At 43.0% G+C, this 23,675-nt stretch overlaps 1 protein-coding gene across 2 annotated transcripts in view; it reads right to left on the bottom strand.

Annotated features, from left to right (window-relative positions):
- The window catches only part of RERE (arginine-glutamic acid dipeptide repeats), a 466,804-nt gene that overhangs the window by 190,809 nt on the left and 252,320 nt on the right, over positions 1–23,675 (bottom strand). For both annotated transcript variants that reach the window (XM_075018034.1, XM_075018035.1), the window contains exons 4-6: positions 20,789–20,894; positions 18,019–18,115; positions 10,715–10,819 (exon numbers count right to left, since the gene is read on the bottom strand). In XM_075018034.1, coding sequence (XP_074874135.1) covers positions 10,715–10,819; positions 18,019–18,115; positions 20,789–20,894 — 308 coding nt within the window. The remainder of the gene's footprint in view (positions 1–10,714; positions 10,820–18,018; positions 18,116–20,788; positions 20,895–23,675) is intronic.

The raw sequence follows: 23,675 nt of genomic DNA, 5'->3' as shown, positions 1-23,675 counted from the left end.
AGCGGGGGGCAGCCTCCAACACCATGGCTGCTGCTCAGCGCTACCGCAAGCAGCAGCAGCCAGGCACCAACATGCTCCATGCCCACAGGGCTGGAGGAGGAGAGCTCCTGCACCCTGTCACAGCCCCCTCTTCCCTCCCCACTCCTCTAGCTCTGGTGGCCCCAACTGCTGTGGTGGCCTCTCCATCCCTGCTGACCCCAGCAACTCCTCCAGCCCCAGAGGGAGCTCTGGTCAGTCTCCAGCATTTATTTAGGCGGGGGAACGGGGACTGGCGGACAGTGTCTTTTATATCAGGGTCCTTTAAATTGAGGGTTTACTGTATACACACATCTAGCTCTGTTCTAATACAAACAATGCCTATTTCTAATTGCAGAGTTCTGTCTCCACCCTTCTGTGCCCTCTACCTCCAAAGCAAGACAGACAGAGCCTATGTCTATACTACACATAGAAGTCAACTGCAGATACATGATTTTAGCTACACCAAATGCATAGCTAAAAGTGATGTATCTATGCTAATCTAACTTGTCTGTTAACAGTGGAAGGTTGCTGGGTGCATTTTTCGTTTTGACCTTCCTTATTCCTCGCCTCTCGCAAGGAGCACAGGGATCGACTAACCTCCGAGGGCTCAAATCCTGGAAGATTGACCCGGAGCGGGTTGATCTTCTGCAGTAGTGTAGATTAGCCCAGACTGGCTCCTTTCAGGGGTGTCCTTAGCCATATGCAGCTGTGCCGGACACAACAAAATTTGCTAAGCACCACCCAGCTGATCTCTGCACCCTGAACACCCTCCCACACCCCAACCCCTGGCCTCAGGGCGGAACCCCCTCCCACAACCTAACTCCCTTCGAGAGTTTGCATCCCATGCCAGAGGTGGTACCTTCTCCAACACCCCAAACTTCTGTCTCAGCCTTGAGACTATTCCCACACTCCAAACCCTTTTGCTGAAGTCCAAACCCCACCACTTGCACACCTAATCCTTCTTCCCCAGTCCCACCCCAGAAGCCTTCACACTCAGCGAGAGCCCTCCTGCCCCCCAGAGCTCTGCCCCAACAGAGTTCCATTCTCATCCCAAACCCCTCACGTCTGACCCCGTCGTGCAGCTCACCCCCTCTAAAAAGAGCCCTCAACCCCTCTCCAGCAAAGTGGAAGTGAGGGAGCATGGGGGAGAGTGGGCAACGGGAAAGGGTATGGAGTGATTGGGGGCTGGGCCTCAGAGAAGGGGAAGAAAGTGGGGCAAGGGTATGCAGTTTTGTAAAATTAGGAAGTTGGCAATCCAATGCTAACCACCAATATCCTGCCTATACCATTGCTCCCAACATTGAGAACAGCAGTTCATATGAATTGATGTAATCAGTGATGAGATATGGTCAGTTTCCCTATTGTAAGCAGCACTTGACTGCACACTTACTAATATATCCCTGAATTACCATAGCTTGTATGTAAGCAACTCAACACATCCTAAAAAGAAAACTGGGTAGTTTAACAACCAAGAGCGAGCAGGGGTCTACACATGGTCTTACTTATCTTTTACCGATTTATATGCTCAAGTTCATGTTCCAAAACCAACTCATGTCTAACAACCAAGAATTGTGCATATACTACGTTCCATATTTCACATGTGAAGTTATATATTTGGCTGGAGTAAGAACTAGCAGCTGAATTAAATGAGAGGTGGTCGGTGTACTGGTTGGTGACCACTTTAGCTAACAGAAAGTAAAGTGGTCTGGACAACACCATCGCTGGGCCTCACTGCTTGTTTTTACTGGCTGAGCCAAACTCTGCCTCATAAATTCCAAGAACAGCTATTAAATGCAAGCTGGTGCTGTTCGTGCTTTTGTAAAATGGCCCTTCAGTTCCAATTTGCTTTGCCTATTAATGCTTCTCAATTGGAATTCAATAGGTTTTGTGAAGGTTTTAAACCTGTTTTGTTGCATAGAATTGTGTGTGTGTGTGTGTGTGTGTGTGTGTGTGTGTGTGTGTGTGTGTGTGTGTGTGTGTGTGTGTGTGTGTGTGTGTGTGTGTGTGTGTGTGTGTGTGTGTGTGTATATATATTATATATATATATATAAAGCCACACACAAAGGTCTAATTCCATCAGCTCGCTGGCCTGCATATTCAAGTTCAGATGGAGCAGAAAAAGTTAAGTGAGAAGATGGGCAGAGGATATCAGATGTAAACAAGGAGCATAGGTTTTCAAAATAGAAGTCTCTGGGAAAGAAGCCCATTACACAGACAGCGAAGTTTACTAGTGGCATTTTACTGAAACCTAAAATTCTATAGCTGTGTCGCCCATTAACTGGCACTTCAGTATCTCAGAGGGTTTAAATTAAATCTGCTTATTTACAAAGCATCAAAGTATTTGATGAAGATCTTTTTGTCAACCAACTAACACTCAAGGAACAGTGGTGCAATAATTAAGATACTAAACACTACAAAATACAAAATATTTTGAATTGTCAAATATTTTACAGAAATTAATTCATAGGGAAAAAAATATCACCTTGACAACGTAATAATGTAAAGCATGGCCCTCATGCTGAAATTTGCATAGTCCCAGAGTTTTGAGTGGGACGACATGAAGATGCAGAGGTGTCACTGCAGAACTGGTACTTACAAGTAAATGAAAAATTTGCTTCACCATTCAAGACCACTGGAAATCAGAATGTTTCATCTCATTGTAAGGCAAACAATGAGTTTTGATTAACTTAACCATTGCCTGAGTTAGGGGAAGCAGGGAGCTGGGCCAGGCAATGGCTATCTGCCACCAGCTGCCAGGACTCAGGAGTAGCCAGGTGCTGAGGCCAGCGGCTGGGACCTGCCACCAGCTGCCAGGACCCACAGGTGGCAGAGATCTGGGGCTGGTGGCTCCTGTCACCTGCTGGCTACATGGTCCCATGGGTGGTGGGGAGCCAGGCTGGTGGCTGAGACCTGCCACTGGGACCCATGGGTGATGGAAACCTGGGGTCACTGGCTGCTGGGGCCAGAAGCTGTGATCTGACTGCTATGCCCTGTGGCAGTGCTACAGTCCTATGGCCTGTCAGAAGCTGTGACCTACAGGCAGCATGGAGCTGGGGCCAGCAGCTGGGAGCCAAGAGCAGCATTTGCCACCAGCAGCTGGGGACCAGGGGTGGCCTGGAACTAGGACCAGCAGCCAAGGTCACAAATGAGGGATTGGAACATTGGATCCCTTGTGGCAGTACAGCTGGGCCCCTATGTAGAGCCTGAGAATGGTGCAGTATCCCCAGCATTTCCTACTTCCTGTGCCTATGGGGCTCTTGTTATTTTTGTCTCAGTGGAGGCAAATAAAATTGACAAGGTTTGCAAGGCAATATTATTATACAATTTGACTGTATTGGCGCAAGGAAAAAATACATGTATTTAAAGCATAAGAAACATGAAAAAGAAATAGATAATACAGTACAGGCAAATTTATAATTCACTGATCTAAAATGATAACATGGCAATTATTGGTTCATCGTTTTGGAAGTGGAATTCAGGCAAGTTACGTCTGTGGTCTCTGCTCATAGGTGTATGGGGTCGATGAAGTGGAGGCACCAGGACTTCGGTCTGTAGAGTGCTGTTCACTGCTCCCCTTGGCTAACTAACTCATCTTCCAGCTTGACACGTCATGTACATTGGTTTTTCTTTAATGCATTTTTCTCATCACATAGACAGATATGATCTCTTGTTCAGAAATGAAATGTCTTTGCTCCAGTCCTTTTATTAAATTTGTTGCCAACTGAATGCATTTATTGATACACATTTTTTTCTGCAATATCCTCATCATCATCTTTACTGCAATCACTGGTTTCTTCCTTATCTTTGTTTTTTCCCTGCTGTACCATTTTCACAATTTCTTCATCTGTCATTTGATTAGCAGCTGGTGCTTCTTTGTCGACTTCCATACACTCAACAGTAAATTTTCCTCTCCCAAATCCTTGGCCAGCTCAAGTGCTATAGGATGGGATGTATTTTACTGGCACACTCCATTAACTCATTAGCAATTTCTTTGGTTTTCAGATACTTCAAATCCAGTGAACTCAGATCATCACTGACATCAGGACTGTCCTCCAACGTGAGGGCTAGCCCCAGTTTGTGCCATCTGTTCCTCAGAGTAGATGGAGTCACTCTGGCCAAGGCTCTTGCTAGTGTCTAAATCATATTTTTAAGGTTAAATTCCTTCCAAAATGTTGTCAAACTGTTATCATTAAGCAATACTAGAAATTGGGGCATAAACTCAAGACCTGTACAAACACTTCAGGGATCGGAAGATTCTTTGATCACAAGGCTGAATCGGTGAGGTACAGTGTGGGAGGTAAATAGAGTCCTACCACATTACCTTTGACAAACGGCTCTGCTTTAGGGTGGGCAGAGCAATTGCTAAGAATCACAACAATTTTGCACATTGAATCAAGGCTTACTGAAGTGCAATGAGCTCTTGCGTCTGGTATAAAATACTTCTCAAATCACTCCAGACATAGTTTAAGTCATTATCCATCCTTTTTTGTTGCCATGGTAATTCACTGGGAACATTTTCAATCCTTTGAATGCCCTTGGGGTTACACTTTTCCCAATAACCATGAGTTTGCATGTGTGTATACCTGACTACATTACTACAACCAAGGACAACTGCCCTGTCCATCAACTCCTTCATACCAGATGGTGGCTCCTCTGTGTCAGTATCCAATGCTTTAAACACATGTAAGCCGTGTCTACATGTGCACGCTACTTCAAAGTAGCGGCACTAACTTCGAAATAGCGCCCGTCACGGCTACACAAGCCGGGCGCTATTTCGAAGTTAACTTCGACGTTAGGCGGCGAGACGTCGAAGTCGCTAACCCCATGAGGGGATAGGAATAGCGCCCTACTTCGACGTTCAACATCGAAGTAGGGACCGTGTAGTCGTTGCGCGTCCCGCAACTTCGAAATAGCGGGGTCCGCCATGGCGGCCATCAGCTGAGGGGTTGAGAGATGCTCTCTCTCCAGCCCCTGCGGGGCTCTATGGTCACCGTGGGCAGCAGCCCTTAGCCCAGGGCTTCTGGCTGCTGCTGCCGCAGCTGGGGATCCATGCTGCAGGCACAGGGTCTGCAACCAGTTGTCGGCTCTGTGGATCTTGTGGTGTTTAGTGCAACTGTGTCTGGGAGGGGCCCTTTAAGGGAGCGGCTTGCTGTTGAGTCCGCCCTGTGACCCTGTCTGCAGCTGTGCCTGGCACCCTTATTTCGATGTGTGCTACTTTGGCGTGTAGACGTTCCCTCGCAGCGCCTACTTCGATGTGGTGCTGCGCAACGTCGAAGATGAACATCGACGTTGCCAGCCCTGGAGGACGTGTAGACGTTATTCATCGAAATAGCCTATTTTGATGTTGCTACATCGAAATAAGCTACTTCGATGTAGGCTTCACATGTAGACGTAGCCGTAGAGAGCAGTTTCACCTGCACTGTATACCTGCTCTGGGGAAAACCTCTAATTTGTACTAACTGTGCAAATTCATCAACATACCTAGCAACAGCTTCTGTATCAGCACTCCTTCACCCCTGCCCCCCATGAGATGTTGACTTGTATGTTTTTAAATTTCTGAAGCCATCTTTGTGATTAGTCAAAGTCATGTTGCCAGTTAAATTCTTTATGGAATATTTTTGCTTGCCCAATCATTCTCTCACCTGATATGGTAATACCTTCATTCCTATGTAGCTTGAACCAATGCATAAAGGTACTATCGAGAAGACACAGCTGCAGTAAATCACAGCTAAATAGAGGACAGCACTCAAAGCAAGGATTGGCAGAACTTGTCCTGATCTCAGGGAACTTGTCCCCACCCACAATACGCAAACATCCAGCTAACTCTGTGAGGAAGGGGGTGCTCAGCCCTATCTTCTGCTCTAAGCCCTGCCCCGCCTCTTCAAACCCTGCTCCAGCCGCTATCCTTCCCATTCCCTGACTCCTCCTCTTAGTAAGCATCACTGCTTTTCCACCTCCCTCCCTGAGGTTGAACACTGCACATTAGCTGACCTGTGACGCTCAGGAAGCTCTGGGAAGGTGCAGGAGGAGGAGTTGCTGCCAGATGAGGCGTGTTGCTGGATGACAGAATTCCAGTTGAGAGCTGCATTCTGTATAAATGTATTTAGCTGAACGATCAGTAAAGCATTCAGTATAACTGAACATTCCTCTCCTAGCTAGCTACGAGTTTAGTGACAGCTAGGAATGTTTTCCAGTCTTGCTCCCTAACTTGCTTTACCAGCTCAATGCAAGTTAGAAAACATCAGCACCAACATCCAAGACTATCAAAACAAAAGAGCAGTCCAGTAGCACTTTAAAGACTAACAAAATAATTTATTAGATCGTGAGCTTTCAGGGGATAGACCCATTTTTTCAGACCATGGCCATACCAGAACAGACTCAATATTTAAGGCACAGAGAACCAAAAATAATTACCAAGGTTGACAAATCAGAAAAACGTAATCAAGGTGGGCAAATCAGAAGATCAGAGGGGTGATGATTACATTTTACTGATTTGTCAACGTTGGTAACTATTTTCGGTTCTCTATGCCTTAAATATTAAGTCTGTTCTGGTATGGCTATTGGTCTGAAGAAGTGGGTCTATCCCACAAAAGCTCACCATCTAATAAATTATTTTGTTAGTCTTTAAAGTGCTACTGGACTGTTTTTTTGTTTTGATAGTATGTACACTAACATGGTGATCTCTTTGTTACTATTCAACATCCAAGACTAATATTTTACTCTGTTAATAATTATCCTGTGAACACCACCACACAAACTATTACAATGCAGAACAGAATGGTATACTGATGGCTGCAGGACAAAATTAGTCCCAGTGCATAAAGGAACAAGGACTTCTGAAAACACAAATCACCACTGGAACCAATTGTTCATCAACAAGATACCTCTGTTTTCCCCCCTACTAAATCCATGCTCAATTGGTTTTTAAAAGGGAAAACAGAAAACCAAAAATGTTGAGAGCCCTTTGATAGACAAGAGAACTCATCAATTACGCGTCTGCCATGACAGGTTTTTACACCACACCTTCACACTATTAGAGTGCACATCTGATGTATAAACAGAGGCAACAGATTTAGTGCTTGTTGTGCCTAAAAAGTAAATGAGAATGTGTTTATTTGCATTGTGTTGGTTCTCCAAGAGCAATCAGAAAACAGTTGGCTTCTCAATGTGCTGAGCAGACTCTCAAAATCCTTGAAAAGCACAAAGAAACTCATCTTCAGCAGGAAACGGGACAAACTCATTAAGACAAACAGGCCTCATGTAGTAACTACATACATCTGTGTAGGGTGTACGCTACAGAAACAACAACATCCAACTCTACAGCTGGGGCATATTACTCTTGGATTTACATAGAAATACCCCCAAAACATTCAACACTAATAATTACAATAAAACAGTCTTCCAAACCTTCAGATTGGTTAGGCCAGGGGGTGGCCTTCTACTCTGGCTGTGATTAGTCCCTGTGGCTACAGAGAGAGGAAAGCTTCGAGACCTGGCCTTGCCCCCAGCAAAATCTCACAGCTCCCACTGGCTGGTGTCATGTGCTGCCGTCACCCCCAGCAAAATCTCTCAGCTGTTATTGGCGGAGGCAGTGCAGCACAGTTTCTCAGCTCCCATTGCCTGTTTCCAGTCAATAGGTGCTGCGAGATTTTGTGCTGGGCCATGGGCAGAACATGAAGCCTCCCCACCATACCCCCCAGTGCAGACAGTCACATGGAACAGTGGGCTGGGGCTGCTGGCAGACTGGGAAGCCTGCCTGTGAGTGCTGCTGGCCAGGAGCTGCTTAGGTAAGCATTTTCCAGCTGGAGCTTGCTTCTGGCACCACTCACCAACTCCCTCCCAAATCCTACACCTGCTCCTACACCCACCCCACAGGCCACAATCCTCTTCCTGCACCCATATCCTCTCCCAGATGCTACACTCCAATCCCCAGTTATCCCCCACCCCCCAAATCCTCTGCACCCTCCTTCCCCCTGCCCTCGATCACAATTCCCTTTCAGACCCTGCAATCAATCCAACATCCTTCCCACAAGGCAGAATCCTCTTCTGCACCCATATCCCCTCACAGACCCCGCTCCCCAATACCCTGTCACAGATCACAACCCTCTCCTTCGGCCCAAACTCGCTCTCAGGCCCCACACCCTATCCTGCACCCCAGTCCCATACCCCCGAGCTCCCTTCTGCACCAAATCTCAGCCCCAGCCCCACTTCTACCTCCATAGAAATGTGCAGCCCTAAACTACTTACCAAAATCAAAATTATTGCCCACCCCGGGTTAGGCACTCGTATGGTCATGCAGGTAAGTAGCACTTCTGATGAGGTTCTGATCATGATCCAGATCTGCACTGTACAGATCAAATACTCTATTTTGTTGTAGCATCCAAACAGAACACTGCATCTTTTATAATTTGAATGTAAGTGTGTATACCAGAAAACTGAGTTAACATCAAGCTGAATTTTTAATTAGCTAATGAATAAACCCATAACCTTTATCCTATCATAGACATATTGCAATACCTTCACCTTGATGGAGAAATACACAACATCCTGATCGATCAAGATAAACCATTGCAATGCATCCACATGAGGAAATAGAAGTTGTAATTACAACAAAGTTAAGCAGTGCACTCAGGCTAGCTCCAATCTATTTTTCAGCTGTAGACAAGCACTAAAAAAGCACTGACCAAAAAGGGAGCACACTCAGAAAAGCTGGTGTTTAAAAAAAATCTGGCTGGATCCAACCAAAGCACATTTTGAGAACAGGCTATTGTTAATAATTAGCTGTTTTCTGTTTGTATAGTGTTTTGAAAAATAAGTGCTATGCAGCATTATTTCATTCACTCTCTCAGTGCCAAGAGTTTTATAACAGCCAGGAGAACATCATCAGCTGCTTATGCTGCACAAAAGTAGGCTTTTAAAACTGCATTGATCTGCTTAGAGTCTCACAAGTAGCATTTCTCACAGAAAACTAGCCCTTTTGCTATGCAGTGCAAAATTTGAACATGAACAGAAATAGTTCACTACACACCTCCCCTCTGAAATAAACTCATTGTCAACAGAAGCCACAAGAAATGAAAATTAAGATACATGTTTGATGTTTAAGTCAACTTCAGTGTCATCCACCCAGGTGTGTCCTCTAACACATTTTTGATTCCTCTTCTGTGCCTTCATATATAGCATATTAGAAATTCCTGTAAATATGATAGGATTTCATGTCTTTTTCCAGTGCTCATCACTGCAGGCTCTATACAATGCATTTTAAGACCTGATGCTGCACACTCAATTTACAAGTGAAGGAAATGCTAAACCAATTTCATAACCACTTTCAGAGGAGTGGCCAGTGCAAGAGGAGTCAGAGTAAGATACAGGAAACCTCACAACAGACAATGATGTAATAATCTGCTCACATGGAGAGTATCTTCTCAACTGCAGGCAGTTATTTTTGGCTTATGCTCTGAAACAAATGCTTATATTCTTATAAACTTTGAACCTAGTGCAACAATTGGTATGTGTATGTATTGATCACAAACATCTAATGCTTATTTAAATCCTACTTTCCGTCAATAAAATCTTACGATAAGAAGCTCCACAAATTAATTACATAGTATTAAAAAGCTTGTCTTTCACCAGAGCACAGTGTTTACTACTCACTGGTGTGAATTACTACTCCTGAAATTACATCCCTTGATTTTACAGGACTACGTCCCTAAATTTTAATCTGGCCAGGACACGAAAGGGCACATGCCTACTTGATAGCTGCAGAGCCTCATGTATGTTTACAATACGATCTGAATAACATTAAATAGAATAGTAACTATTTCTGGAAGTATGTAAGTGTCAGTTTTAAGGCACGCTAGAGGAGTGACTGGAGAGACAGAGGAGAGGTTCAGGGAGCTCTCTGTGGAAGAATGCTGAATGCAGGTTCACACCTGACATACACTTGTTTGACAGGCTGCATACTGTTTTGTCTTTCCAATTTATTCCAACAGGGAAGTCTGACATAGAGATTGTGCAAAATAGTCCCATTCAGTCAATTATTTACATGCAGAATGACCACCTCTCCCATGCAGTGCTACACTTGCAGGAGACCTTACAACTGACAACACAACTGCAACATTACTTCCAGTAAAGCTTTGGGGAGTTGGGATTACGTCTTTCCCCGATGAGAGACCTGGAAATGCCTGTTAATGCTCTAAAATTCTCTCAAATCTAACCGAAGTTCAAAGAATGTGCTTTAAGGTGCATTATCTCCCCGAAGGGATGCCATTAAAATGTCACCACGTGCTGTGCAGCTTTGTGATCCACTTCTCATTTTTGTTTAACCCATGGACCCTAGAAACACATTCCTCCACCCTTCTCTCTCTCCATTTCTTGTCTACACAATAAATCTCTCAGCCCTCCCCCATTCTGTTAGTCCCTCTGCCCCAGCAACAAATACAGCTACAACTTTCTGTAGCATTTCTAGAGGGCATGACTAGCCCCTGCTGGTGCCAGAATCATTGATGAGAAATTGCGTTTTGCCTTTTGTATGCATCGTCATCTATACACATACTCGGTAAACCCTTTCCTTCTCTATGCACATCCCACTTGAAGCCCAAGATTTAATCCCTTTCTTTTCAGTAGTAGCTGGCATATTATCACACAAATCTCAGGTAAAACTTTCCATTAGCCAGAGTGAAGTGTTCAACTCACTTACCTTGTCTCTGGATTGTAACCCAATATGTAGAAAAATGAATCCACTCGGGCTTTAAACTCTCTAGCAGCAAATATGTCAGAGAAATGGGAGATATTACACTTCCCCCTGAAAGGAAGAAAACAAATGGTATTAGACTCCAGTGCTGGACAGGAATCATTTAGATGGGCATCAGTCCACTCTAGAAATCAGTCAAGGGATGCACTGTGCTCTTGCCAGTGCCAAACTTCACAGTCATGCAAGATCCATCCCTAATATCAATAACTTCCAGGCATATTCTCCCATTAACTTCAATGAGAAACATTTATTAATCTCATTTCAGCAGGATCCTCTCCAGGGCAGTCACAAATGAACAAGATATAGACACACAATCAGCCTCAAACTTCATTGTTTCAAATGTTGAGCATCCCTGCCCCATCCCCCTTTTTAATGTTGTTTTTCTTTTTTAATAACTCTTTAAATCTGATTTACAAAATTCAACCTTTCATTTAACTAGGGGAAATATTGTTTTTTAAACAGGTAGTAAAATGACAATGTCTTAATCATTGCCCTCATGAGACAGGAAGGTACGTGTGGTGTTCTGGGTACCCTGTCAAGACAACCCCATGTGGAGGCTTTGACAATTTTCAGATCAAGTTAATGAGGTAATTTTTTTTTTTTTTTACCATGAGTGTACTGTACACAAAATAATACATGTTACAACAGCACAATTATTTTATCATTAGTAATAACACATAGAAAAAGGTTTGTTCCATTTGCCTATGGAGGCCTCTGCACCGATCTAATCTAGAACACACCCATGATAAAAATCACTGCTTCTGATTACATCCTTAATGATAAAGAGAAGAAGAGAAGAGATTTTTTTTTTTTTTTTTTTTTTTTTTTTATAAATTTTCCCATTCAAAGCACTCATCTTTTGCTCTCATTAAAGACAGCCCCAAGGGGAATTAAGCAGCAAAATGTTTCACTCTCCACGTCTTGCTCATGGGTTTGTTAAACTGGTAGTGTAGAGCAGCTGATACATTCTGTAATTCAGTGCACAGCAATTTACAGCAGTGAAGTAAATCAGATGGCTCAGAAGAGGACATCAGAGAGAAATGGCCAATCAGCTAGAGAAATTAACACTTATCATAGATATTTGTGTGTAGTGGTTTGCAATTTTATTTTTTACCTACTACTGGAGACAACCAAGACCAGTGAAGCACAGGACTACCTTCCTTTCGGCAGAGTAAATACTGTTAACATTAAAGAATAGACACAAGCATTACCTTCAATTTATGAGTCACTGACCATTCATTCCTCTAGATGGACCATCATTAATAACAATAATACTCCTAAATCACTTAATTCCATCCAAGGATCTCAAAGCTCTTCATAAACATTAACTAAGGGCATAGCTACACTGGCAAGTTTTGTTGACAAAAACCCCTTTTTGGTGACAAAATTCCAAGAGCATTCACCCAGCAATGCAACAAAAGTTGCCAAAAAAACCCTAGTTTTGATGACATAACTTCCACCTCCATCAGGCACATTTTTCTTCCCCCTTCCCTTTATTGCTGACAATCATGCACGTACACCACAGGAGGCTTTTTAATGTATTTGATTTTTTGCCTTTACTGACTTCCAGGACATTTCCCTCATTGCCCAAGTAGCCACTCTGGGCAGAACTTTGAACACCTCTGCCCTGTGGCCAAACAAACAGCAATTCACAGGACTTTTACATTCCATTTTCTACTTGGTGGCTCACCATGGCTTGTTCTCACTCCAAATGCTCTCCTCCTTGGACTACTGTGGACCTTTGGGATCTCACAGTGTGTGGGGAGATCAGTCTGCCGTTGCAGTTATTGACAGTCACATTTCTCAATCCTTATGTGAAAAGGGGTCCAAGCAAGACGCAATGCAGTGCAGAGCAAAGATAAAGGAGCTGAGGCAGTCATACCATAAGGCAAGCTGACATTCTGGTGCTGCACCCAAGACACAAGAACATAAGAATGTCCAGACTGGGTCACACCAAAGGGCCATCCATCCCAGTATCCTGTCTGACAATAGTGACAAAAGCCAGGTGCCCCAAAGGGAGTGAATCGAACAGGTTATGATCAAGCGATCTGTCTCCTGACATCAGTCTCCAGCCTCTGACAAAAAGGCTAGAGACACCATTCCTATTACTGGCTAATAGATAAGCCCATGGATGTTAGGTCCATCTTTTTTTTAAACCCTGTTATAGTCCTAACCTTCACAGCCTCCTCTGGCAAGGAATTCCACAGTATTGACACACCATTTTTATAAGGAGATGGATGCAATCCTGAGGGGCGACCCCACTTCCACCACCAAGAATCTCATGGATACTTCTGAAGGCATGGACTCAGCAGAGAGAGAACCCGGAAGATAAAATTACTGATGGAGAGAGAGAGAGAGAGAGCGCTGGAGGGGGTGTGGGGCTCACAGTGGGGATACACATTGGGGCAGGCAGCCAGGTACTGTTCTCAGGTCCAGAGGCAAATGGCCGGTCTCAGCAGCAGCACAACAGGGAGCATGAAGCAGGGTACAAGACACAGGGGAGTGCAGCGGTGGGATTACAGCCCAGAAAAGTTAGGAGGGTGGCTGTGTTTCTGTGAACTGGCACAGCCCAACATGGCTAGACATTATGTCCAAACAGGGGGTTGATTCACTTTTCATGATGTCAATTGAATCCCGCAGAGAGATGCTCTGGAAACATTGCCTGAGGTATTTATTGATTTTCTCTCATGGGTTCCATGGCAGTGCACCCAGGAGTCCTGCATTCAGTACAATACTCTCATATACCATTCTTCAATCAGTGTTGCAGGAACCACTTTTGCACATAATTGGGCTGCATAAGGAGCAGGGTTATACCTGCTAGCATCCAGAAGTAGAGCCTAGGTTTCCCTGCTTAACCTTATGATTGAGACACCAGGAAGAGGAGAGAAATGGGGGATCATTCGAATTATTTCCAGGCACACCTGCTGTGTTTTCTTATGCCCCTATGCATGTCCCACATTCCACTCTTCCCCTTCCCCACAAACTCACTGTGTTTACAGTGCCTGCAGAGAGGCATGTGTTGTGAGAGCCAGTGGGAAAGCGGCTGCATATTTGAAAAAGGTGCTTGTGAGTGAAATCTTTCAGCCTTGAGTTGGATTTTAACACGAACAGGAATGTGTTCCTTGGGATGAGGAAAGTGACGCAGCAAGGAAGCAACCCAAAAAGAGAGACCTTTCAGCATGCATCTGATGAAGCGGGTCTTTCCCCACGAAAGCTTATGCTCCAAAACATCAGTTAGTCTATAAGGTGCCACAGGACATCTTGTTGTTTTTGAAGATGCAAACTAACATGGCGACCTCTCTGAGCATTATCAAAGTGGTTCCTCAAAGTCCCTGATGTTGACAGCTGCCTATAGGTTCCTCTGACAGCCTTGGCAGCTGGCTGTTCAAACTGAGCTCCCAAGTGCTGTGCTTCCATGCTCCATCCACAAGCAAACATTTCCACCTTATTTTTATACAGATTAGCCAAACAATATGCAGCTATAACCATGAGGATATGATCTTTCACAAGGTCTAGCCTACCACAGAGACACCTCCTTCGCCCTTTCAATTTGCCAAAGACACATTCCACTACCATACACCCACAGCTCAGCCTAATGTTGAACCACTTCTTACTGTTGTCCAGGTGTTCCATGTAAGGTTTCATGTGTGAGGGCAAAAAGGGGCAAGACATAGGCACTTCCACATCCCCCACTATGGTTTTGTGGTCTGGAAAGAAAGTCCCCATCTCCAGCTTTCTGGGTAGGTCTGTGTTCCTGAAGATGTCCCCCCATGCACCTTTCCAGACCACTCTGTATTTACACATATGAGAGGTACCTACAGTGATCCTCAAGTGCCCGAAGCACCATCAAGAAGCACCCCTTCCTGCAGTTATACTCTGTGGCAAGGTGGGTTGGTGCTATAATTGGAGCGTGTGCACAACCGATTGCCAACTACCATTAGGAAAGCCCATGTCTGCAAAGCCACCCACTGTGTCATGCACATTTCCCAGAGTCAGTCTTCCACAATAAAATGCAATTTATTGCCCTGCACCCTTGCAGAAGTACAGCCCCAATAATCGACTTCCCCACTCTGAACTGATTTGCAACAGATTGGAAGCAATCAGGAGTCGCCAGCTTCCACACAGCAGTTGACTCTCAGTTCTCTACAGAGAGAGCAACTCTTGTTCAGGGTCCTTGTGCCGCAGTTTGGGAGCAAGCTCAGCACACAGCTCCAGGAAGGCTGCTTTATGCATCTGAAAGTTCTGTAGCCACTGGTCTTCATCGCAACACCCACATGACAATATGATCCCACCACTCAGTGCTGGTTTCCTAACTCAAAAGCAATGGTCTACCCTGTACAGGTGCTCTGTAACTGTCAAATGCATTATCAGGTTGCTGTTGTCCCATGTTGCTCACAGTGTGGTCTGCCTGGGACTTCTTCCTCTGTCAATAAGTTCATCAGTAACTCTGCTCCAGTGCATGATGGCCTTGTGACACTGAAGACGGCATAGGAGAGAAGTGCAAGATCTATGCTTCTCACAGATGCTGTGAAGTTAATGAGAGAAGATGCCTGGCAGTTTTACAAATGGTGCAACAGGGAGCTGGAAGCCCCTGGAAGAAAGCAGTGCCTGATGGATGCTCTTCATGTTCCCAAGATGTGCTCTGTTCCACATTCCCACAATGCCTAGTGAAAGAAGGTGTTCACAGCACGGTGGGATACGTATCCACATCGCATTGCTTAGTCTGTCCATGAGGGAACGAAAAATGTGACCATGATCTATCAATAGAGAAAGCCAGTGTAAGCACACTTGGGCATCTTTTTTTCTGTTTGGGGGCAATATCTGGGGGTTGACATTAATTTTGCTGCCAAAACTTTGCAGTGTAGACATACCCTTTGCCTCAAAAAAGCTCCGAGGTTGGCAAAAGCTATGTTATCTGTAGAATTCTGGATTTTTTATTTTTTTTTTTTTTGGGGGCGGGGGGGTCTCTAAAGACAATAGTAATGTTTTACACTTGAAACACTGCAGTAGAAAGCTGATCAGGACACTAATTGATTTCCTTCTGCAACCCTTGTTCAGAGAGATCAACAGGACTACTCCTGTGCATAACAGTTACATATTCAGACCCTAAGAGTACCTAATTCTCAGCTTCTGCAACCAGTGGCAAACCCAAAATTCATTTCTTGGTTGGCTGTCATCAATGCAGCATTAAAGTCCTCTGCAGATGAAATCAAACATGTAGCCTTCTTAATGTACTTACTGACTATCCTGTTTGCTCATTTTATCTTAATTTCTTGAAAAGAACTAGGAAATTAAATATTGGTAGCTTGTTTTTACCTTTCCCAGAAAACTTTGATCTAGTCATTTTAATGCAGATTTTTTTCTAAGCTTTCTTTCATATAATGCCCACTTCACCTCATACAGTAAATAAATAAAATCAAGAATCTACATTTCTCCAAACACACAAAAATAATGCTATCTTTTGATCACAGTATTTTATGTAGGTAGTACTAAGTATCATTACTAAAACAGTACCCTATATATGAAAGACAATTGTGTTTATTATACACTTACACAGAGTTCCATGAGCATTTTTCACTTAAAATTTTCTACTGATCAGGGTAGTGGACTGGAAGCTGAGACCCCTGGTTATATGAACTACTCTGTGTAATCATGGACAACCTTTACATGGAAGACATAGTAATGTTACAACTTATGGATATTTCTTCTGGATTTCCCAGTGTATATAGTCATCTCTATTTTGTCATTTAGGTTGTCAGATCATCAGGGAAGTGACACGCCTTAAATTTGAGTCTTGTGGGCAGGTCTGAAAATTACTGGAACATAACTACTGCTATCTAGAGGGAAATGAGTGGAAAGGGATGTTCTTTTCTATGCAAACAAACCTGTGCCAGAAATGTCAACATTTAGAAAAGTAACTCAAAGCTCTGCTTCATTTTTCAAGAGAGATAATTTTAAAATGCAATTGATAAATATTCATGTAAGGATTGCCACAAATGGAAGATAAAACCAACAGGAACTTAAAATATATTCATGGTGAATATTTTCTGAATCCAACCTATGGAATATCCATCTCGTGTCTCAAACTAATCTATTAACTTTGTGTGTTTCACGTGGCCTCCAGTTCATTCTGGCTTTTGCTAATCGGTAAATAAAGGGTAAAGAGAATGAGAACTCAGAAGAGTGTACAATTGACCCTGGAAAAATTTCATACCCAAGTTTCAGTTTCTCAGCATCTAAGTTGACCAGTAAATTTACAAGCCTGGTTTTCAACGATCCAGCCAGCACACATTGGCTAGTTGTTCTCTCCAAACATGTCAATTTAATATGGGAAAGGGAGTTTCAGGAAGATTACAGAACACTATTGGAATTTTCTGAATTTATGTAAAACCCTGAACTATGTAAAAGAAAAGGGTTTTTTTTCACCTCCCCTACCACAACCACAAGTTGCAACTAATTTGCCTTGAAAAAAGGGGCTTTGAACAAAGAAAATGCCTCCAGATGGTTTTACTGAAACACCATCTGAGCATTATTATCAAGGAGATTATTCAGTTCACATTTTGACAATATCCATGCACTCCTCAGCAAGCTGAAAGCTCGATGAATTCCAGTAAAAATAATGCCTAAGTATTTCTCTCTGACAACATTTGTCAGTAATGGCATCTTCCCCTTTGCATAGACAAAGGTTAGCTTTAGCTACTTAGGTTAAAAACTAACTGGGCAAAGAAAGCAGCAATCTCTGAGGAAGGGCAGAAAACAGAACAATACACTGGTTCGTTACCTCCTCTGTTTGAAAAGCTAGCTTTTAATGGGACTCTCAACTAAGCTTCAATGATTTCTGCCTCAGAGCAAAAAAGTCTTTAATAATGCAATTTATCAGGACTGCACTAAGAGTCATTTTCCAAAGGGAGGTTATTGTTAATGCTGAAAGGAAAGAGAGAAAGGGAGGATACCGTTTCTACAACTAGCAATAACCTAAATTTGCAATGATGGGAAACAATATTTTCTGAACACCACAGATTAGCAGAGATTAAAATGAGATTTCAGAATCACAGCTTCTTTCAAATTAGAACAGATAACACAAGTTAATTATTGCATGCAGTGAGAAGGAGCCTGAGCACTATGTTAATGTTCCCCACACGGAAAGGACAAAAGACAGCTCTCTTCACCTCTTCTAAGATTTTCAGTGTTGTTTTTGCTTCCCTGCCAAGCCTGCTGTGGGATGCTGCACTAGGTTCTTTGTCACTTACCTAAGGGCAGCAGCATGATAAGTGTCAACATAATCGGAAATGAAGAGCTCTCTATTCTTGATCACTGGGTCTGTAATAACAAGCTCTCGTCCAGAGTCTGTGAAAAGAGAAAGACGCATTAGCTGCAGAGTCCCAAAGCATCTGCCTTTTGCAGTTTCACACTTCGTAGGTTGAAGCCTGAGGTGAATACTTTCTTGAGCACACAGTCATCAACTTGTTGAGATTACACCAACATTACTATCTATGTGAGAGTGGTTGTCTGCACTTCTATCTGTTCAAGGACTCCTCCTAAACAGTAACAGCTATAACCACTAAATTTGGTAGAGGGCTCTCTCTTATCATAACTTAAAGCAAGGTCAGGCTTTGGTTGTGCCAGGAAAATGGGTTGTGCCTGGAATGGGATTGCTTCTCATAAAACCATGCAAAAAAAAAAAAAAAGATAAACACTCAGCAAGTGAAAGGGGCTGGCTGGAGGCATCCCCCTTCCCTCCAACAACGGTCTGCCCTACCCCGAGCCTCCCACTTCCCAGGCACCCTTTAGGGAGGCTGAAGCACCCCTCCCCAGTTGTACAGGAACATTGCTGGCTGTTCCCTTTCATCAGGGAATGAGGGAAAGTGCAAAATTTACTGTATTCCTCACTCTGCCTGGGAAGCACAAGGAGCAGATGAACCTGGACCTGCCCCAGCTTAGGTACATGCACCTTTCCCCTGCTGTACTCACTGGAAATGCAGCAGCCATGGAGAGGTGCTTCTCACCTGACCCTCAGCTGTTGTGGTGAGAGAGGACTGTGGTAGTCCTCTTTCCCTCACCAGGGCAGCCTACATATTGAACACCTCATCCCCAGCTCCACCTCAGAGCAACGATTTAAATGAATAAAAACATTTGTTGAGGACCTGAGCAATGCTGTGTAAGTCATATAGTTAAAAATATTATTTTACAGTTGGGTTTTCTCTGGCACTCACTACAGTTGTACTGAGCATCTCACATATTAATGTATTTGTTCTCCTAGTATGGAAATAATATTATCCCCACTTCACACAAGGACTACTGACAAGAGCTTTCCCTTTGTACCCCTAATGAGTGTGCAGGAAGATAACAGCTGTTTTGGGCACAGCAGGAGAAGGTGTGCTGTCTACAGAGCTCTACGGAACATGTAGCTTCTTCTTTAGCCTGTCACCTTCACCTGCCCTGTCTGTTCCTTACAGTTTTACATGCTGGAAATTTGCAAAGTTTATATACATCAGCATTTTGATCTGTGCACTAAAGCAAACCAGCCATGTTATTAGGGCTGTTAGAAACTTCGTTTTCAAGTTTTAAAATAGATACTTAAAATAAAAAATGCTACCTTAACTATAGAGGCAACTGACACATTTATTGATCCCTACATAAGTACATAAAAACAGGTTTTATATGCACAGATGATGCTACTTAATAGATGATATAAAGCTATGAAAAATGTGGACTTTGGCTTTGTTCCCATATTTCCAAGTTTGAAATTTAAATCTAACCAGTGAGCATGAATCATTGGACTTTACAGGTTTTACAGAAAACAACCCTGCTAGCATCATCATTTAAGAAAAATTACACACAGATTTGCACTACTTTATGTCAGTCTTTGGATACTTACATATAAATGTGATGTTTCATTTTTAAACATGGGATTGTGGCGATGTTATTTTATTTTAATTTAATTTTAATTTTATTAGCTCACAATTCATCTCCAAAGATTTTCAGTGTTTTTGAGGCTGTCCCAAGGAAATTGCCAACTAAGAAGAGCAGAATCAAGTTCTAAGGCTCTGTTGAAGCAGAGGCAAAAATTATCCTGGAAGATTTAAGAATTCCTGTTTCTGCCATTGCTAGAAAGAGCAACCATTTATTATTTTGCAGCTGGGACTGGGCCTCGGAAGATAGATGGTTCAACAAATTGTCCTATGCTTCTCATTCCCTCTGAAGCATTTGGGATGTGCTGTCAGAAAACAGGAAAATGGGCTGGACAGACCAATGAGTGGTCTGAGAACCATGACCAAACCTATTTAGTCTAAAAAATAGTGGGTGGACAACAGGGGAAAGAACCAGTTAGCAATTCTCCCAATGAAGCACTAACTGTAGTAGTATGTGACAGCAAGTACTAATATGCATTAGGACAAGAATTCTTCCTCGGCAAGAATTTATATCTACTAGTATGTCAGAGACATCCAAGAGTAAAAGGGCTACATGATTTATCCATAATGCAACTTGATCTCATAAATGTTAATTTGTATAGTCCAAAGAGAACTCAAGGGATGCCAATAACTTGAGCCATCTGCTGTCTCCAAGTACAGCATTAATACATACACTACCGTAAATCATTGTAACTGAAATGCAGCAGATTATAGCTATGGTTAAGGCCCATATGCTGCTAAAACGAACCTGGACATAGATATTAAAGGATCTCATCTGCATTCTAATGTCTGGCACACACTGATAAATCTTATCTCGAATCCCTATTCAAAACCAGCAACCTTGTTTTCCATAGACTGTAAGAACTCCTCACAGCTCAACCAGTAAATTTCCATGTAAAAGCAAGTTAAGACTAATGCTACAGAGCATTACAAGGATTTCTGAAAATATCAGGATTTTCCAGATCTAAAGAAGTGGGTCTGTCCCACGAAAGCTCATCACCTAATAAATTATATTGTTAGTCTTAAAAGTGCTACAGGACTGCTTTTTTGTTTTGTGAACATAGAGACTAACACGGCTACCTCTCTGAAAGTACAGAGCATTACTCACCATTCTCATTGTGTCGGTCCTGAACCAAATGCTGATAGACTGAATCTGGGACTTCAGACTGGCGATAGTACCATTTGACATTCATAAGGAGATGGTCCCGTTTGCTCTGAAAGAGAAAGTCTAGGGCGTTACTGAAAAGGCATTCGGATCATGGCCACCACACACACCTTCTGAAGCACAGAACTGAAGCACCACTGAACAAAAGCTGGGGTACAGAGACCCAAAAGCGGAACATCCTTGTAACACAACAAAACCCAAGGGCAAGGATACTTGTGCCTTAATAAGGCTAAAGCAAGCGACATCCATTTGTATGTGATGTTAGAGGTGTTTGCTTCACCAGCCAAAACCAACCCTAGGAGTGCAGGACTCCACAGCATCCTTAGCTTCTCATTGCACTCAAGCAGTCTTCTTACCTGTCAACTTCCAACAAATGAAAAATAATTTTAGCCAGATAGAGAGGTGCTGCAATCAGCTCCTTCCTGGCACCAAACAGAATCCTAATGGGTCCCTTTCTAGAAAGGACAGTTCCCACAAGCCATTCCAATGGCACATTGCTTTACTCATCATGTTAAGGGCTCTGTTACATTTTCGTCTGACACCAAAAGTGTGGGACACCCTTTAAATCTAACAGCAAACTCTGGACATTCAAGTTCTTTATATGGGGAGAGTCTGAGGCTCACTAGAGAACGTAATGACTGACTTGCCATATCTGTGCTTACAAATCCAGTCCCCTGTTCCCAGCTTTTCAATTGGAAGTTAAAATGCAAACCCCATCTCTCCAGGGGAACCATTTATAGATAAAGAAAATTGTTACTTATAGAATTGTTGCTTCCATGTGCCTCTGAAATTCTCAATAGCTAATTCTCACCGCTATTCCAGAACACTTAAGAAAACAGAGAATGGCCTAAAGGGAAATTAAAATTCTTTCAGAATGAGACAACTGCAATCATTGAATGTTTATTTTATTTTTAAACACTGCAGTTCTCTCACTAGGTCCAGAAGTCCCCTAGAAATATTTAAATTTAGATTAAAAATATTTATGGATTAGTCAGAAATTTCCTACTGTCCATCTTGCCCCCTTTAGTCTGTTATAACATTGTATATTAAATCAAAGGCACCCAGAACTTGCAATTAAACACCGCTCTTTAAGCCTCTTGTTAAAAAACACATGTAGTACTGCATAAGGGCCAGCTAGTGGCAGCATTGTGTCAAAAAAGACCTCCAAACACTACCATGTGTGCTATATACTTTGACTTAAAAACAGATGGGGAAAAAAAATTCAAGGAATGTGTGTCCACACTTGAGAGAAGTTGAGCTTTGTTTAAGAGAGACAGAGAAATAATTTTAAAGATACCCAACTTGCCTGATGTACCAGATTCGCTGGCTAGCATTGCTATCTTGGAAAGTACGTTAAGTTGGTCCAAACTTAATGAAATATCTGATATTTAAAGACAAGAAGGGTACCGGTGAATTTAAAGGGTTTGTCTTCTCCTTAATACAAATTCTAGTGATAAGATATATGCTGGCACTGGAAGAAAAAGATTGATAGCCAATAACTGCAGTAATCTTTGAAAGATTGCCTCAGCATATACCTGAGTGGGGAAACGTGCCCTCCCGGTGCTGCAAACCTTAAGAAAGGCTAGAAAGCAGTGCCCTCTGCAGTGTCAGCTCCACTCCTAACAACCCTGGAAGTCACTAGAGGCCACAAGATCTCTAAACACCACAGTTTTTACCACTAAATTATGAAGTCCTTTGAAGGATAGAATAAGGGAGGATGCAAGGGGAGCATGAAAATGCAGAAGTAATGCTTTCAAACAACACAACTAGAACTGGAGGTAGCCTCTTCATTATTCTCATTTGTAGGGTCTAACAAGCACCACAACTCCCAAGCAGGAGGCATGAGTTTTAATTAAACAGAAGTTGCATCACTGCTTTCCCAAACCAAATCTCCTGCTACAGATGCCCCATCAAGAGAATAGTGCTGAGCAAGCATGACAAAAGAGCTCCAGATAGAAGCCCTATGGATTTCTACAATGATAATGTTATGAAGGCAAGCTCTCAATAGCACTTAAGCTCTGGCAGATATTGACACTACAGAAATAGTGAGATACTGATACCTTATAACACATAACGTCTCAGTCCTCTGAATATTTAAGTTGGAGATGCTAGCTTCCCACTGGTAAGAAGATTTTTGGGAGATCAGTGGTCTGCTTTGAGTGGAATACTAGATGCTAATTTAGACAAAAATTTGGATGGAAAAGAAGGATAACTTTCTCCTCTGTGGAAGGCCACAAATGTGTTTGCAAAGGGAGAGAACAGCCACCAAAGCCTACAACTTTTTTTTTATTGAAGACCTGATTAAAAATGCTGCAAGACAGAACACAGAGCATTCTAAAGATGCCCCCCACTAACTGTGTCTCAGCCGCAATGTGGCCACTGCCCAGGGGACAGGTTCTCTGACTGGCGGAGATATTAAACAGTTCTTTGAGGAATCCTGCAACAGTAAGATTGCTGAAAACTTTACAGTTGTCAATTGTGGCAGTGCAGCTAACTGCTCTTTGATTGAGGACAAGGGCAGTCTGAGACAAGAGACCTTGGGAATAACATGTAGCTCAAAATCAATTAAATGAGGACAGAAATGGAGGCAGGCTATCTGCTGCCCACAGAGAAAACTGCTTCCACCTGAGAGAAACACTTCAGCAGGAAAGCTTTTTTGGGACTGCAGCAAGACAATCCATACTCTTCCAGAATACGTTACAACATGAACAGTCAGTGTCCCATGGGCCAAGATAGGAGATGAAAAGAATGCAGATGGAGAAACAGAAATGGTTACATCTCGGACTCTCCAGTGAAGGTACCTGTGAACGCTAGGGCTGGGTCTACACTA

This window comes from Carettochelys insculpta, chromosome 23 (genome assembly GCF_033958435.1).
Source record: "Carettochelys insculpta isolate YL-2023 chromosome 23, ASM3395843v1, whole genome shotgun sequence".
Lineage (NCBI taxonomy): Eukaryota > Metazoa > Chordata > Testudines > Carettochelyidae > Carettochelys > Carettochelys insculpta.
The sequence above is the reverse complement of the archived record's forward strand: the minus strand, read 5'-3'. Positions and strand labels throughout refer to the sequence as shown.